Raw genomic sequence first — 17585 nt, forward strand, 5'->3', positions numbered from 1 at the left:
ATATTAAGTGCTATATAATTGTAAAGCATTTTTACCTTACTGAATCAAAATTTGAAAGCCAGTATGCTCCTAAATATTTCTACCTTTTCCTGCGAACAAAGCTGGCCAGCAGGTTCTCAGGCTTCCTCCCCCTGCCCCAGGCTTTTTTTTTTAAAGGACCTGCAGTATAAATGTAAATGATGAATACCTGGTTCCACCTGCCACGTTCTAGACCACCATAAAACAGCTATAATGCTCCTAAATTTGACACTTTGCATATGCTTCTCTTGAAATAAAGTAGCACACTGTACATAAACTCTAAGGCTAACAACACCACCACCAACAAACACCAACAAAAACCTGGTTTTACATCTATTTAGAGTAATTAGAAATAGACATCTACCTTAATATTTTATTTTCCCACTAGGAACAGTAAGATTTCTTTGCTTCATTCAGAAGTTATCCACTTCCTTGTTAACTTCTCACACATTCAACCAATTCATTGGTTTAATTTCAAAAAGCAAACTGAAATCTACTGAGACACATTTTCTTTAACCGTTCTGTTTTAATCTCTTTCTGCTAGAAGATAAGAGATGAAGCAAAATCTGATACCACAGTGCCCACATGACCAAAGTGTTAATCTATCTGTTATTCCTGTTGAAGGAGAACTTAGGTCTTTGTACATTAGCTGTTTTAAATATGCACTTCCTTTAATAAAGTAATGCCAGTTTTGGCTTCCAAATAAACATTCATTTTTCTAAATTTATTACAAGAATTTAGAATCACAGGAAGTGACAAGCTATATAAATTAATTTGCAAATATACAGTTCCTCAGCCCACCCACTATTAATTTGTTTCAATGGAAATATATGCATTTAGGTGACCTCCTCCCTCATAGTCCAATTAATGTGAAAATGTATACTTTTTAAAACACTTACGCATCCCCCCCCATGTCAAACCCAGAAGAAAATAATTATAAATCACGTAATTTTCCCATTTTCCTAATATTTTTTTAGAATCTCTTAGGTGTAAAACTTAAATAGTGATTCAATTATACTGTGAAATTTTACAAGCCTTTCACACTAATACTAATATATGTAGTATTCATTATTTTAAATGGGGGGGTGGCGGTATGAACAGGGAGTAAGGGAAGAAGAAATTCTTTGCAGAGTAAGTTTCAGGAAAAAAAAAATAAATAAACATAAACCTAATACCTCTAAGACCCAAAACAAAATCACCATACTTACTCAAATTGCTTTTTTACATAATTAATCTCCCAATGCAAAATATCCACTGATGCAGACACAAATACACTATCTAATGGGATACCATTTTGCAAGCACCATGCATATACCCAGTGCCTATGTAAACACCTATGAGAGGCCAATTTAATTTTATAAGAAAAATTGTTAGAAAACATCTGGGAAACTGATAACCATGCTTAAAAATGAAATGGTTATTTTCACGTTAGGGAAATACCGTAAATAATAACCGCTTAACCTCAGCGCTGACGCCCTCCCGGACAGCAGCAAGACACAGACAACCGACAGTCACGTCTGCCACACTCCGGGAGGAACAAGAAACCCACAGCGGGTGGTGGCAGGAGACGCCAGGCCTCCCCCACTACCTAGAGATGCGGGCGTCGCCGCCGCTCCCCGAGGAGCGGCGCCCACCCCGCCGGGCCGGGGACGCGGGGCCGGGCAGGCTTTGCGGCCTAGCGCTGTCCCGCCAGCCGGCCGCGCACGGGGGGCCGGGCCAAAGTCGCCGTCTGGGGGGCCGGCCGCCGCGGGACGCCACCCCCCTTCCCGCGCGCCCGCGACCCCCACTCACTTGGTCCTGCAGTCCATGGTTACATGTCGGTGTGGGGCTGTCCGTGCCGCCCCCGCGCCGGCCCGAGAGCCCACTGTCCCGCGCTGGGAGGGTCGCGCCGCCCCCGCCCACGCCGGCCGCCCCGCGGGGAAGGAGGCTACTCACAACGGCGGCGGTGGCGGCGGGCCCATGTCGGCGGCGCCCCCGGCGCTTCCCCGCCTCCCACCCCACCCCCCAGAGCCTTTTTGTGACAGCAGCAGCAACAGCGGAGGCGCGGCCGCCGCCCCCGTCTTCGCCGGCCGCCGCCCCCGCCGCCTCCGAAGCTGGGGCCTCTCAGCTCCTGCGACCGGGGCCGCCCGCCGCGGCTCCTGCACCTTCGGCAAACCAGGAAGTCGCCGGGAGGGGGGAAGGGGCGCGCGGGGGCGCGCCCGGCGGCCTCACCTGGGCCGCGCGGCCCGCGGGCCGTAGCCTGAGGAGGAGACTGGGCGGGGTCCCCGCACCCAGAGTGCCCAGAGGGTCGAGAGGAGCGCAAGTGTCGGCCCGAATGGCCCACGTACCGCTTTGTAACTGAGCCAGAAACGCAAGGTGCCCCCTGTGTCCTCAGTCCTGGACCAGTCGACTTCCTTTCTGGGTCCAGTCCAGGCTCCAGGGCTACAACCCACCCAGGAAGCAAAGTAATTGAAAATAGTACCTCGATTTGCAGTTCTCCACACCATATATGCACACGGAATTGGATCACCCATTAATAGGTATTGTTTGCTAGAACCTTTGTCGTTTGGGGGGGCGTTTCATTTCGCTTCAGACTGCACTTTGGAGCTCAAGTTGATGCTCCTGGCTCCTGCCTCACTCCAGCTCTGGCCTGCTTACTGCTCCCTGAAATCCAGAGCTGCCTCCCTCCTGATTCAGGAATGTTCAGACATGTGCACCTGCTAAATAGCCTTGTCTGGTAGCAAAATGGTAGTGCTCCGTTTGCCTGCACATATGGAAGCCAGACGCTCTTAGACCACAGGACCGCAGCGCGCCGAAGACGGACGTGGGACACCTTCTCCACGCGGCAGGCCTAGTAGAACAGCAGTCTAGGGGCTCTGGGAGGGCACAGCTGAGGGTGACAGAGGCCAAAATAAAAAGCTCAAATTTACAGGGCACTAAAATACCTGTTAAGCAGGTTATGTGTATTGTCACAGTATTTACCATAACTCTATGTGATAGATACTTGCGTCAGCATTTTATAGATGAGGAAACAGGCCAAGCTAATCCAGTAGGTGCTAGCAAAGCTAGATTTGAGAACAGGTCTACTTGATGCTGATCGTTAACTTCTGCCATGTACTGCCTCATCGTGGTCTGCTGCCTTATATCTAGGATCTACCGAGAAAAGACGTAAAAAAAAGTCTTACGGTGCACATTTAAAAGATAGTCCAGGACTGGACGATAGCACAGAGATCTTCTGGAGAAGACTTCTCCTGCTAACGTTAGCATCCTTGACACATGGCCCCAGTGTTTTTCATCCATATAGAGGTTGCTTCAGACTTTATTCATGCAAAAGGAAAGATGATGAGAGGAAACCAAATATGGTATGAATAGAGTATGAGTCATGAGACCTGAAAGTCATACAGGGAGTCTTGGGAATTAAATAAAGAATTCAGAAGCAAATACCTAACATTAAAATCAGTTATGCAGATCTGAAATGTTCTCGCCAAAGGTAGATGCTACTTGGTCAACAAAATGAAATCTATTTCGTAGACACAGACCTGATAATCAAAAATAAGGTCAGGACAGAATAGGGAAACAAAAATATTAGATTTAAGCATGATGTGCTGTCATAGCTTGACTTGGGGTGAGACACTTCAGTTTCTCAGTTCCTACATTTCTTAAATGGGAATTATTACTTGTATATCACATGAGCAATGTGATATTCAAGTTAAAAAGTACTACACACTGGTGTGCTCTTTTAAGAAATTGTTCTGTGGATTTCAGTTTCACAATTAGGCAGTCTGTACCACATAATTTTTTTTTTTTTTCCAAATGAAGCTTCTTCCCACCTAAGTACTTAACATAGTACAAAGCCTTGAAAAAAATTCTGTAAAAAAAACCACTTCTGCTCCAAGTGTTGCTAAATTTTTCAAACTTCTCCTTTCATTATAATTAATTCTTTTCCCAAGAAAAGGAAACTTACCTGGGATGCCTACATCAGGAATATTTGTTAGTGGTAAAGAAATATTAATACAATTGTTTTCCCTATCCATTTGTTGTCATACCTCTGCATAATAGAAAATGTTATTTTTTTAAATTTATCTTAAGTATATAAAGGGAAAACACTGCATATGCACACATAAACCAAATCTCTTTAAACCAGCTCTTAGGCTGACCATGATGAGGAGATATATTTATCTATTCTGAAATTACTGAAATAAAAGAGATAGGAAAACAGATAGACACAATTTGAATGATTTATTAAAAATTACTAAAAAAGGACATTTTTGTACACTTATATTGGTGATATGTTTAATGAAGCCAGTAGTATAATTTTAACAATGCTTATTTCATATGGAACTTCTGATATGACTGATTGAGAAGTGTGCAAAGGGCAAGGCTTCAAGCTGGTATTATATCTTTACAAGATCATATATCAGCAATAATATTTCCTACTTGACTATTGATACTAACATTTCTCGGGACCACAGTAGTCAAAGAACGTAGCCTATGTTCTCGCCAAAAAACACAGAACTATATGCCAAAGAACTATAAACTGTTAGTCTTTTTCAATGTTTTAAACTCATTTTAAATTGTTGACATGTGTTTATAAAGAGTGTATGTTCAGCAGGTCTTGGGCAAGGTGTTCTAAAAAATGTCCTTGATCAGAACTTGCCTATGGTTTTGCCATAGCTTGCTTGCCCCAAATTGCAATTCTCAGCTATTCCCAAATAAACACATTTTTGTTGGAAAAATAAGTGACAGTTTTATTTTTAAGGTTAACATTACTTTGGTGATCAGAAGTGGGATCTAGAGAAGACCCTCAGCAGGTCTGAGGCTGGTGAGAAAATAGATGCCACAGAGTCAACTGGGCCCATTGCTTTCTTGCCAACCCTGGAGTTTGAGGGTAAGTTTTTTCCTGGATTTAGAGCTCTGCTTTCTTTGTGTTTGAGCTCTCCAGGCTTTATTCAGGTTCTATTTTTAAGGCCTATCCTTTCTGACAGTACTTGTTTGTTCTTTGGTCTGACTCCTTTTCAGAAGCAGATTGTTTTTAGTGGAACTGTGCCTGTTGGAAGTGTGTTGGCCTTCAACTCCAATTCCTTTTCAGAACCAGACTCTTCCTGGTGGAACTGTGATGGCCTTCAGTTTGAGTCTTTCTGGAACCAGAATATTCTTATTGAAACTCTGCTGTTTAGGAATTTTTCTCATCCCACTCATCAAATTGCTTTGAGAGTAGTGGGTCTTCCCACTACTGGGACTCTAGTGGTTTTAGTTTTAAAAACTATGGGACCTCTCCAGTGCATTTCTAAACTAAATGGATCAACTTAACCAAAAGTAATTTAAAACTTCAGTGGCCATGATGGGGAACTTCAATTTCCCCAAACTTACTTGTTTTTCTTTAAATTAGAAAGCTGCATCTCCTAAGAAAAATAGGAGAACAAACAAAAGGCCTTGATCAAGTATTATGATTGTTATTGATGTTTTCTATTACTATGATTGTGTTATTGATATCTTCTATTACTGAATTTGCATCTGCTTAACAATTCCTTCATGGGAGAGATGACTTAAAATTTCTTAATGTGATGACAAATTTGTCAATCTCATAGTTCTGTCTATTTTTGCTTTATGTGGTTGGGACCTGTGTTGTTATATTCACAGAGGTTTATAATTATTTTATTTGCCTGGCAAATTTTTCATTATGTTGTGACTTTCTTTGATTCTAGTAATGCTTTTGCATTAGCATGTAAATGGCTTTCCTCTGATTAGTATTTGTCTAGTATTGGTATAACTCTTTCCACTCTATTACATTAAAATTTTCTAAATCATTACATTTCAGATTATCTAACTAGTGTTAATTTTGACTTTTAGTCTGGTCTAATAATCTTTGACTCAGATCAAACATTTAGACATTGCATGTTTTATAATTGCTGATATATTTCAGTTTATTTCTGCCTTCTAATGTTGTGCTCTCCATTTGTTTTCTTCTGATCTATGTTTGTTTTTTTTTTTTCTTTCACCATTGCCTTCTTTAGGATTATTGACAGTTTGTCTTTATGTTGCCACTTCTCCTAGATTTAGTTTGGAAGTTATATACTCTATTCCTATTTATTTAGTGGTTATCCTAGGAATTTTAACAGGCAAATTTTAATTGATTAAATTCATAATTTATCAATTCATCAGCCTTCTCCCAGGCAGCACAAAAAGCTTTAAAACCCTTTAAAATTAACTTTCATCAGTCCTGGAAAATTCTGAACTCCATTCTTTCTCCCTTTTCCTTCTGGGACTCTTACTATACACACATTCTCATTTACACTCTATGTCTCTTAACATTTCTTTCATAGGTTTTTCTTGTTTGTTTGTTTTTTTTTTCCAATCTTTTGAGGCTGACTTCTGGTTAATTTTGCAGATATCTTTGTTTCATTACTTCTTTCTCTAGCTGTTAAATCTTCTGTTAAAGATATCCATTTAGGTTTTAATGTGTATTATTTTCATTTCTAAAGCTCTGTTTGGTTATTTTAAATCTACTTTCTCTTCATTCATATTTTAAGCATCTCCTTAATTTCTTAAGATATATCTAACATACATATTTTCAGTCTTTTTTCTGATAATTCCAATATCTGAAGCATTTGTGAGTCTGATTCTACTATCTGACTTTCTTCTGCTGGTTTTTCTGTATAGTCTCTTGGTTTTTTTCTGTTTGGTGACTACTTTTTATGTTACCTGATCCTTGGAGTTTTATATGTGGAGATGAAGTGAGATCTGAAAAGAGGAGTTTTCTCTAAAGAATATTCATTTACTGTTGTAGATGTCTGGGGGGTGTCACTACCCAGTCAGGGCCCTTTCATACTAAGTTCTTAACTGGAAATTTCTCAAACCACTCACGTGAGAGCTGACTTATAGTTATGAATCCTTGAAGATTCTGTCTCATCATGTCCAGTTCTGCTCCAGTGTTTTGACACAATTGGTTTTGGTTGAATCCCTTTGGTTGAATTCCCTTTGGAAGTTCAATCCTATTGAACTTCCTGCATTAGGAAGGTCCTCAAGCCCCATGAAGCTATAATAATAGGTGCCCAGCTCATGTAGCTTAACCAATACCCTCAAGATGAACAGTGGCTCTGATGGCTACTTTTATTTATTCCCAACCTGTACCCCTCACACACACCACCACCAAGTATTCCTTATTTCCTTGACTACTCTTGAATGCATTTAGTAATTTTTAGAGTATTTAATTCTAAATTTTTAATTATTGTCAGTAGAAGTTTTGATGAGACATCACAATTGCCTAGTTTTCAATATGCTATCATTTAAAAGGTACTAGTAAGAACTTTTTTTCTACCTAATAATCTCCAACTTGTTTAAGACATACCGAAATAGTCCCTGAATAGTATATTTTTATGTACTAATGGTGTGGGGAGAATCTAAGTTCAATGCCTTTAGTGAGATACATGTCCTTCCCAATGTACTGGGATAACCATAAAGGTAACTCCTGGTCCGCTAACCCTCATCTGTTTGTACAATATATCCGTGTGGAAATTTGCCTTAGACATAAATGAAGAGTCACTAATACCCAGGAGTGCCTGCCCTGATAACTCCTTCCCTTTATGGAGTGTGGAAAGAGAAACAATATTGTAAACTCTAGAATGGTATTTTTTATATAATACTGTTAATAATTCTTCAGCTTCACTAAAATTTACCGAGACTCATGGGCTGTGAGCCTCACCATTTATATCAAAGTTTTGAGTTCCAAACAATTAACTTAGAAATAAACTTTTGGACATATTCCCTCATGAGTTACAGTCAGTGTATATCCAAGTCAGACATTTTGTAGAATCTAACTCTGTATTGTCTCCTATTAATGTTCTTGGGTGAAATTTATTAATGGTATAGATAGATAGATAGCTATCACCTTTATGTGAAGTAATAAGTCAAATTTTCTCGAAGTACTTAGAAGACAATCTTGAAAATATTTTAACAGTAACTGCCTTTTAGTGTCAACTGAGGAAGAGTTGTTAAGAACATTCTCCAAAAATATTGTTCTTTTTATACTTAACAGCAACATTATGAATTTGAATCTGCAGATGAAGTTCTACTTCAAAATGGCACTTGAAGTACTTTTCAATAGAGAGATGGTAGAAGAGAATATTTGGGAATAATACCTTTCCAGAAAGTATGCTTCTCCTGTTTCTGTCACAACTCATGGCCTATGAAGTTAGCATTCAGCATTCAGTGTTAATTTGAAAGCTAATGCTAAAAAAATAAATAAATAAATAAAAATAAAGTGTCTTCCAGTTTTGGAGACAAAAAAGACTCAGATTATTCTTAGCATCTTTATTAGCAAATCTGAACATATCCAAATATTTATAAAATTCAAGTAGGAAATGATAATAATGTTTCTTTTGCTGCTAAACTTTTAGTGAAAAAGGCAGTAAAATTCTCAAAAATATACAGCAAGTTACTCTCTTTCACCTGTGTTTCAGGTGATTTGCCCAAAATTATATAATCAAATTCTCTTACCTCTGACCAGCTTCTGCTAGTTCATCTTTATCTTTATCTTGACATCTGCCAGACATTGGAAAACTTTAAATAATCTTTGGAGTTAAGAAAAAAAAAATACTTGAAGTAGAGTATCACCAACGGACTGTAATCAGAGACGACAAATTTTCTTCATGGACTGTTTGAGGAGCCTCACTTGGGTTACAAGAAACAGAGTAATGTTTTTGTAACCCTGTGGCAACGCCTGGGAAAGAATCTCCTAGCCCCACCCACCAGACATTCCACATAAATAAAAACATCTTTACTATATGGCAATTCCTCTCACACCCATTTAATAGTCTCAAGAGAATGTGTAATCACATCCAGTGAGCCACAACATTAGAATTTACTGGAAGGAAGCATATAAAGGCATCTTACATGACATTGATAGTCCAACAAAATCAATAACCCCTATAAGTAACCCTAATCTTAATATAAATTGAGAAATGATCAAAACAAATTCCTATAAAAAGAAAAAAAAACACATTCTTGTATGCCAATTTCTACTTTCCTAAAATATAAGAAAATAACTAGGTAAATATTACAGGTACTTAAATCTGATTGGTTCTGGGGGGCGGGGAGGAGGTGAAAAACATTACATGCCAACACAGAATTCAGGCAAATAACAGGTTAAAAGGCACAATTCCATAGCAGAATGATAAGCAGAGATTCAAAAGCAGAGGTCTGAATATTTGACCACCCCCCCCTTTTTTTTATTATTGCAAACAAGGTCAAGCTAAAAAATAAACAAGGACTGAGAGGTCTCCCGGCCTTCAGAAGTGTGGGATGTCATCTTATCTCTCTGCTGTTGTCTCTGATGTCAGGCCCAAGACATGGACAAGTATTTGCTAAGAAAACCTCCGCTTGTCATCTTTTCTGGGAAAGAAGGAGCAGCAGAATGAAACTGATAAAGACTTCTTAGTGTGTTGGGAATTTGCTTGCTTTGTAAGAAGGCCTCAGTCTTACTCGTGTATTTTTCATTCAGTATGCACAAATGCAATTAGTGTCCTCTGCCAACCAGGATAGCTGAACTTGGGTGGAGTGGGATGGAAGCATCTGGACCCATGACTAAGCCTGATAGTCTGCTTGTGACTTAATGGGACATCACCATGTGGACTGACCACTCTTTCTGTCTCCTATACAGCCACTCCTTGGGTCTTCCCTTTACTTCCCTTCAGGTTAAATTATGGATCAGGAACATATGACATAAGAATGTGCACTGTGGGGGCACCTGGGTGGCTCAGTGGGTTAAGCCTCTGCCTTCAGCTCAGGTCATGATCCCAGGGTCCTGGGATCGAGCCCCACATCGGGCTCTCTGCTCTGCAGGGAGCCTGCTTCCTCCTCTCTCTCTGCCTGCCTCTCTGCCTACTTGTGATCTCTGTCAGATAAATAAAGAAAAAATCTTTAAAAAAAAAAAAAAAGAATGTGCACTGTGTATAGTAATTACAGTGTGTTCTCACTGTGGTTACTTTAAGAAAACTACCAAATAGGAGCTACTAATTCCTACTCAGTGATGATATAAGACCATTGATCACCATGCAACCCATTTATTTCCTCATTTTTTTTTCTTTAACACAAGCACGTTGCTCTTTTTCTTAAAATAAGCAGGTATGAATTCTCTAAATAATATATGCACAAATTCATGGGGAGAGGCCTAATGTTAGAATTGGAGGGAAGGCTTTAAATCAAAAGACTTACTATTGAGTTAACTCAATTCGCTACAGTTTGCTACAACAAGCCAGCTGACAAAACTCCTTCCAGTTTGTGAAAGAGAAAAAAACGGCTTAACATTTGAGTCACTGCATCATTTCACACACAAAGATGTTATGTATGTACCAGAAAGACAAGCCTTACCACATTTGCATGTATCCTTTTATAGTTGTTGTGATTTTGCCAAGTGCTTTATGATCATTTTTTATTAGCTAGGGCTCTCAACAGTCATGTGAGGTATAGATTAGTAGGTAAAACAGGTACTATGCATGGTGAAGCAGGAAGTGAACTCCCTAGAGACCTTTTATTCCAAGAATGCCTGTGTGGAAGAATGCACTTTCCCGTTTGCTGGAGGCACCAGGAAATAAAGTGGGTCTGCAAAATACTACTGAGCCATTTTAAAAAGCCATTTTCTTCACAAAGCGCATATATATCTCTTCTCTCTCTCTGCCTCTTTCTCACATTCTCGCTTGCGCTCTCACTCTTGCTCTCTCTCACTCGCTCACTTGCTCAACAAAAGTAAGCAAAGTTCAGGTGGGTTTCTATTTCAATTCAAAAGTATTACCATATAACGTCTCCCTCATCAACATCTTTACCGAAATTACAAGCCGTCTTAAATATTTCTGAAGTCATACATTTTATTTAAACATCGTTTGTACAAGTTGCAGGAAAAACAAGAACACTTACACAAAAAATTGAAAGAGTTATATAAAACTAAAAGAAACTAAAAAACTAGTTGTTCCTTCCTCATTTTACAAACAATGAAACCTAAAGTTGAAAGAAACTTTATTAATGTAATTAGTCCATAGACAAATTGTAACTCTGGGGAAAGACAGTCTGGAAATTGGATTTTCTGGTTCTCAAAGATGAAAAAGCAAAAGCAAAATGAAAGTATAATTTTCTATGAACATTCATAAAAATAGAAAGTAGGCCTTACATTATGATTGTTGGTATTTTATTTCATATATTTGTGAAATTTATCTCCATTTGACGTAGAGTTTTTAACCTATTACATTAAAATCACATATTAGGAAAAAATTATACAGTAGGAACTTTTTTTTTCAATATTTTATTTATTTATTTGACAGAGATCACAAGTAGGCAGAGAGGCAGGCAGAGAGAGAGAAAGAGAGAGGAGGAAGCAGGCTCCCCGCCGAGCAGAAAGCCCGATGCGGGACTCGATCCCAGGACCCTGGAATCACAACCCGAGCCAAAGGCAGAGGCTTTAACCCATTGAGCCACCCAGGAGCCCCTACAGTAGGAACTTTTTTAATGTTAGGTGAGGACCTAGAAAAAAAAAAGAGGCCAATGAATGTAAACTGTCTACATAGTCAGGCTGCATGTTATAAGAAATGAATGCTGGAAATAGCCACCTGGGTAGATCTAAATTAGCAATTACATCATGATGGGTTCAATCACCCGCCCCTGAACCAGTGTTCAAATATTATCATCTATTGTGTAACTGTTGTGTCCATTCTGGCTCCAGGCTATGCTATCTTCTGCTGTATAGTTTCTTATTGTCCTGTCCAGATTTTCCCTCTTCCTTTCAATGAACAAAGCCTCCAAAAACACTGTCCTTTTGCTTCAAGCTTATACTTTTCCTGCATTTCTAGAAAACTCTGTGTCTTGGCTCCCAAACTTCCTCAGTTGGAGTACCTGATAATATTCTCTAGCTCGTCATAATAACTAGTACTCACTACTCTTTGGAGAGGTTCAGTTTCTTTGCCCAAGAATTCCTATCCTGTGAACCTTCACTATTACCATCAAATATTCAGAAAGACACTAAAGTTCTGGGGACATGTTTTCTGTCCATCTATAGTATAAATAGAGATGACTGACATACTGAGAGCCCAATGATAGGTTAAAATTTTCTGACTCAAGTTATCAGCTGCATTGTCTCCTCTGGGCTTGCTTTAATGATTCATTGCCTGAGAAGATCCTATGCAAAGTGAAAAATAAAGACCTATTATTTTGGTAATATGTACCAAAAAGTCTAAATACATAGCAAGAAAAAGCATCCATAAACTTAACAAAGAGAAAAGAGCTTATTCTTGCACTAACCAGGAGGGTACTGAAATGTTCTCTGGTTTCCTCATATTCTGTGACATTGTTTCAGGGTTCTGTAGGAGGAATCTGGCAGTTTAATGAGGCCAGGACAGGTTCCATAGAATCACTGAAGTGACTTTTAAGAGCCCCCCCCCAACACATCCTGAAACCAGACTTTGAGCCCTGTGACCATATGGGTAGAAGTCCCCTCACTCTACTGGATGCACTTGGTTACAAACAATTCCTGCAAGAAAGCCAGAGTAGATTAGAGCTCAGTTTCTGTTGGCTTACTTTGTCCTACACTATCCAGTCAGACTTATGCCATGTGCTAATTAATGTGTTAGGACCAAAGCTTCTTGGGCTGAGATTCTCCATGTTGTTTGTTTGGCAAGCATAGAATGAAGTTCAAGAGGTAAGTTTATGAATGCAATATTAATTGCTGCCAAAATTTAAGGCATTTTACAAAAGAGTCCAGTCATCAAAGGAAGAGAGCAGCAATAATTTCAACTTCACTATATCTCTGTCCCCACATTTTAGTGAGAGAATTCAAAGCATAAAAATAAAGTCATGAGGGCGCCTGGGTGGCTCAGTGGGTTAAGCCGCTGCCTTCGGCTCAGGTCATGATCTCAGGGTCCTGGGATCGAGTCCCGCATTAGGCTCTCTGCTCAGCAGGGAGCCCGCTTCCTTCTCTCTCTGTCTGCCTCTCTGCCTACTTGTGATCTCTCTCTGTCAAGTAAATAAATAAAATCTTTAAAAAAATAAAAAATTAAAAAAAAAATAAAGTCATGAAATCTCAAGAAGTCTCTACAAGTTTAGTTATTCCCATGCACCTCAACACCACATTATGCTGCATGGACCTCTTGAAATCCCTCTCAGGAAAGGCCATCATATAAATTCAATTTTATCTCTCAAACTTTATCACTCTGGAATCTAAATATATTTAAACCTGGTCCTTTTAGGCCCAAATTACTGGTGTCTCTAATTTCCCAGGATACCCAGAATGTATTAGCCAGAAAGTTTGAAAGGAAAGAGTATGAAAGAGGAAGGATGTGATGTTATGAGGGAACAGGAGTGGAAGTTTGCAGTTAATAATATGTACATCACTATTCTTAGTGAGAACTTTCAAGCACGTTGCAATGAGGTTTTGATTTTGATATACTTGTAGAGAAATGCACAGAATATCTCTTGTGATGCAAGTGCTTTATTCTATGGTTTATAGGTGTTTAAATATTTTTCTCATGTCTTTTTTCTTCTCTTTTGATAAAGAAATATAATAACAGTCAGTTTCAATTTACTACTATTCCCCAGTGTGGTTTTCAGTAATGCTCCATTTTAGTCCAAAAAATGTCACAAGCTTATATGATAAGTTATGTAGTCTTCTTGAGTATAGTTGCCTATTTTTTGAGAACTGAGAAAGAAAAATAAGGAAAGAGGAAAAATATATACCAAGAGATTTAGAATATATTTTGAATATATTTTTCATTTCATCCTCATAATCACTAAGTGAGGCCAACTGTTTCTCCCTCTCTTATGGATTAGACTCAGAAGGATAACTTTCCTAAAGATATATAAGTAAGCTTTAAACCCAAGTCTCTTCTTAAGCCATCAAAGCATAGGATTTTACTAGGTGAAATCAGAGTTAGAATAAATAAGCCAGTCACATAGCAGCAAAAATTAAGAAATAAATTACTTACATTCCTAAAAACTAACCAGCATTCTATTAACTGTCCTGCCAAGGTGCCTGCTTATATAGAGCCATGGGACTCCCAAATCATGCCAGCCACAGCTCTAGCCAGCCAGCAAAAGTCATCAAGTATATATAGTCTACATAAGGGACAACCATATACAAGACCATGTCTCCAAGTTTAGGAAAAGTAGCTGTTCCACCCAATCCATAGAAACAAGCACAGAAAGTCAAGCAAAATGGGGAGACAAAGGAATATGCTTCAAAAGAAAGAACAAGACAAAACATCAGAAAAAGAACTAAATGAAACAAAAATAACCAATATGCCTGACAAAGAGTTTAAAGTAATGATCATAATGCTCACCAAGCTGGAGAGAAGAGTGGAAGAACTCAGTGAGACCTTCAATAAAGAGATATATAAAAAAGAAAACAATAACTGAAATTTTAAAAATATGTCAGAGGGAATAAACAGATTAGCAAATGCAGAAGAACAGATTAGAGATCTGGAAGACAAGGTAAACAATAAAAAGAAATAAAAAATTAAAAGCCAAACAAGAAAAACAAAAGAATGTTTAAAACTGTGGAAAGGTTAAGGGCTTCCTTAGACAACATCAAGTGAACAAACATTGGTATTATAGGGATTCCAGAAGAAGAGGAGGAGGAGGAGGAGGAGGAAGAAGAAGAAGAAGAAGAAGAAGATGACGACGGAGGAGGAGAAAGAGGGTAAGGGGAGGAGGAGGAGGAGGAGGAGGAAGGGAGGGGGTGGAGGAGAAGATGGAATGGATAGGGAAACAAAGAGAGAAAGAGGCAGAAAACTTTTTTGAAGAAATGATAGCTGAAAACTTCCCTAACTTAGGAATGGAAATAGATACCCAGGTTCAAGAAGCACAGAATTTCAAACAAGTTGAATCCAAGGAGGTCTACACTATGATACATAATTAAAATATCAAAGGCGAGGGGTGCCTGGGTGTTCAGTCAGTTAAGCATCTAACTCTCGATTTTGGCTCAGGTCATTATCTCAGGGTCATGAGATCAAAGCCTACACGTAAGATCAAAGCCTACATCTCAGCACTGTGCATAGAGCCTGCTTAAGATTCTCTCTCTACCTCTGCTCCACTGCCCCCAACTCTCTCTCTTGCTCTAAAAAATAAATAAATAAATAAATAAATAACAAAATGTCAAAGGTTAAAGATAAAGAGAGAATTTTAAAAGCAGGAAGAGAGAGACAAATAGTTACCTACAATGGAAACCCTATAAGGCTGTCAGCTGATTTTTCAGTAGAAAATTTGCAGGCCAGAAAAGTGCTGAAAGGAAAAAAACCTACAACCAAGAATAATTTACCCAGCAGGATTATCATTCAGATTTAAAGGAAGTATAGAGTTTCCTAGACAAACAGAAATTAAAGCAGTTTATCACCCCTAAACCAAACTTACAAAAAATGTTAATGGGACTTCTTTAAGTGGAAAAGAAATAGTCATAATTAGACATAAGGAATTATGAATAAAAAGATGTAAAATATGGCAAGATATTCATGAAATGTGGGGGAAGGAATAAGAAAAGGAAAAATTTTCTTTTAGAATGGTTTGAACTTAAGTGACTATCAAATTAATATACACCGCTATATATTTAGAATGTTATATATGAACCTCATGTCATGGTAACCACAAATCCAAAACTTACAATGGAATAATAAAAACAATGTAGTGCTTTATGATCAACTATCGTAAACGATCAACAGGACCAAAAAGGCAACCTCCTGAGTGGGAGAAAATATTGCTAGTGATATATCTGATAAGGGGTTAGTATCCAAAATATATAAAAAACGTATACAACTCAACACTAAAACAAACAAACAAACAAACGCCTAATAAAAAATGGGCAGAGTACCTGAGTAGACATTTTTCCAAAGAAGATACACAGATAGCCTGCAGACACATGAAAAGATGCTTACCATCACTAATCATCAGGGAAATGCAAATCAAAACCACAATGAAAGATTACCATACACCTGTCAGAATGGCTAATACCAAAACAATGAGAAAGAACAAGTGTTGACAAGGATGTGGGAAAAAAGGGAACCCTCATACACTGTTGTTGAGAATGTAAATTGGTACAGACATTATGGATAACAGTATAGAGATTCTTCAAAAAAATAAAAATAGAAATACCATATGATTCAGTAATGCCAATACTGGATATCTGCCCAAAGAAAATGAAAACACTAATTCAAAAAGATATATGTACCCCTATTTTTATTGAAGCAGTATTTACAATTGCCAAGACATGGAAGCAACCTAAGTGCCCATTGAAAGATGAATGTTTAAAGAAAATGTGGGGTGTGTGTGTGTGTGTGTGTGTGTGTGTGTGTGTGTGATGGAATATCACTCAGCCTTAAAAAATCATGTGATCATGCCATTTTTCAACATGGATAGAACTAAAGGATATTATGCTAAGTGAAATACATCAGGCTGAGACAGACAAATACCATATGATTTTATTCATATGTGGAATCTAAAAAAAAAACAACAAATGAATATGCAGACAAACAAAAAAGCGGAATCAGACTTATAAATACAGAGAACAAATCGATGATTGCCAGAGGGGAGGGGGACGCAGGGACAGGAAAAATGGATGAAGGGAAGTGGGAGATGCAGGTTTCCGGTTATGGAATGAATAAGTCATAGGAATAAGAGGCACAACAAAGTGAAAGATACTGTAATAGTGATGTATGGTAACAAATGGTAGCTACACTTGTGGTGAGCATAGCATAAGGTACAGAGAAATTGAACAACTATGTTGTATACCTGAAACCAATGTAACATTGTACGTCAACTATGCTCAAAAGAAAATTCCAAAAACAAATCAGCACTCTAAATTTCATAACCATGTTTCACACAGAACATCCAGAAGCTCAGCTACTCCTCATTAGCTTCTTTAAAAGTATCCACAGCACACCTGTTGCAGGCACAAAACATTAAGACTGAAATTAATTCCCAAACAATAGTGCCATCTGTCACTGTCCCAAAGCAACATTTCTCCTCAAGTAATATTAGTCTGGTACTTACAGCCTGTCACTTGCTGTGAGAGTCACACCTTACTTTGGCTTCTAACGTGGGATGTAAGAAGTGTCAGCCTCATTTTCCTTCCAGCTTTTATGCCTGTGTTTCAGTTTATCCATCCCATCTGGAAGACCCTTTATCCCCCTGCTAACCATCCCTCAAGGTCTAGCTTAGGTCCTGCCTCCTTCATAAAAACTCCAGTTTGGGTCCATAATAAGATCTCTCCTTTGTGTTTCCATGGCACTTTTGGACCATTTCCAGCTGTACAGTGTTTAACTGCTCTTTGCTTTATATACATTTATAATTTAAGCACTTCCAATAATAAATATCTTAAAGGAAGGAACTATGATTTCTGCTTTTTGTGTGTGTGCATGTATTCCTTCTGTAACACTCCACATTATGTAGGGGCCATTTGGTATGAAATACATATTTACTGGTTGAATCAAGCAATGATGGAATGACCATCCTGTCAAGAAGAAAAGAATGATAAACTGTATATTATGTTATTACTCTGGAACTCTGGACTCTGAATTTTATTACTTTCATGATGGATCCATCTGTAAAACTTTATTGTT

The 17585-nt window shown here is 38.4% G+C and overlaps 1 protein-coding gene across 8 annotated transcripts in view; it reads right to left on the reverse strand.

Annotated features, from left to right (window-relative positions):
• Nucleotides 1-8636, reverse strand: part of DENND1B (DENN domain containing 1B) — a 278698-nt gene extending 270062 nt beyond the window's left edge. For 2 of the 8 annotated variants that reach the window (XM_032317062.1, XM_032317057.1), the window contains exon 1: nt 2230-2336. Coding sequence is in view for 4 of the 8 variants with exons in the window: in XM_032317055.1 (XP_032172946.1) it covers nt 1227-1399 (173 nt within the window). In the remaining 4 variants the exon portion in view is untranslated. Of the gene's footprint in view, nt 1-382; nt 738-1226; nt 1751-1809; nt 2111-2229; nt 2337-8493 lie in introns of those variants that run through there. The other 6 variants (XM_032317056.1, XM_032317061.1, XM_032317060.1 and 3 more) reach the window with 6 other exon arrangements.
• Between the last annotated feature and the right edge of the window lie 8949 nt (nt 8637-17585).

This window comes from Mustela erminea, chromosome 17 (assembly GCF_009829155.1).
Source record: "Mustela erminea isolate mMusErm1 chromosome 17, mMusErm1.Pri, whole genome shotgun sequence".
Taxonomy (NCBI): domain Eukaryota; kingdom Metazoa; phylum Chordata; class Mammalia; order Carnivora; family Mustelidae; genus Mustela; species Mustela erminea.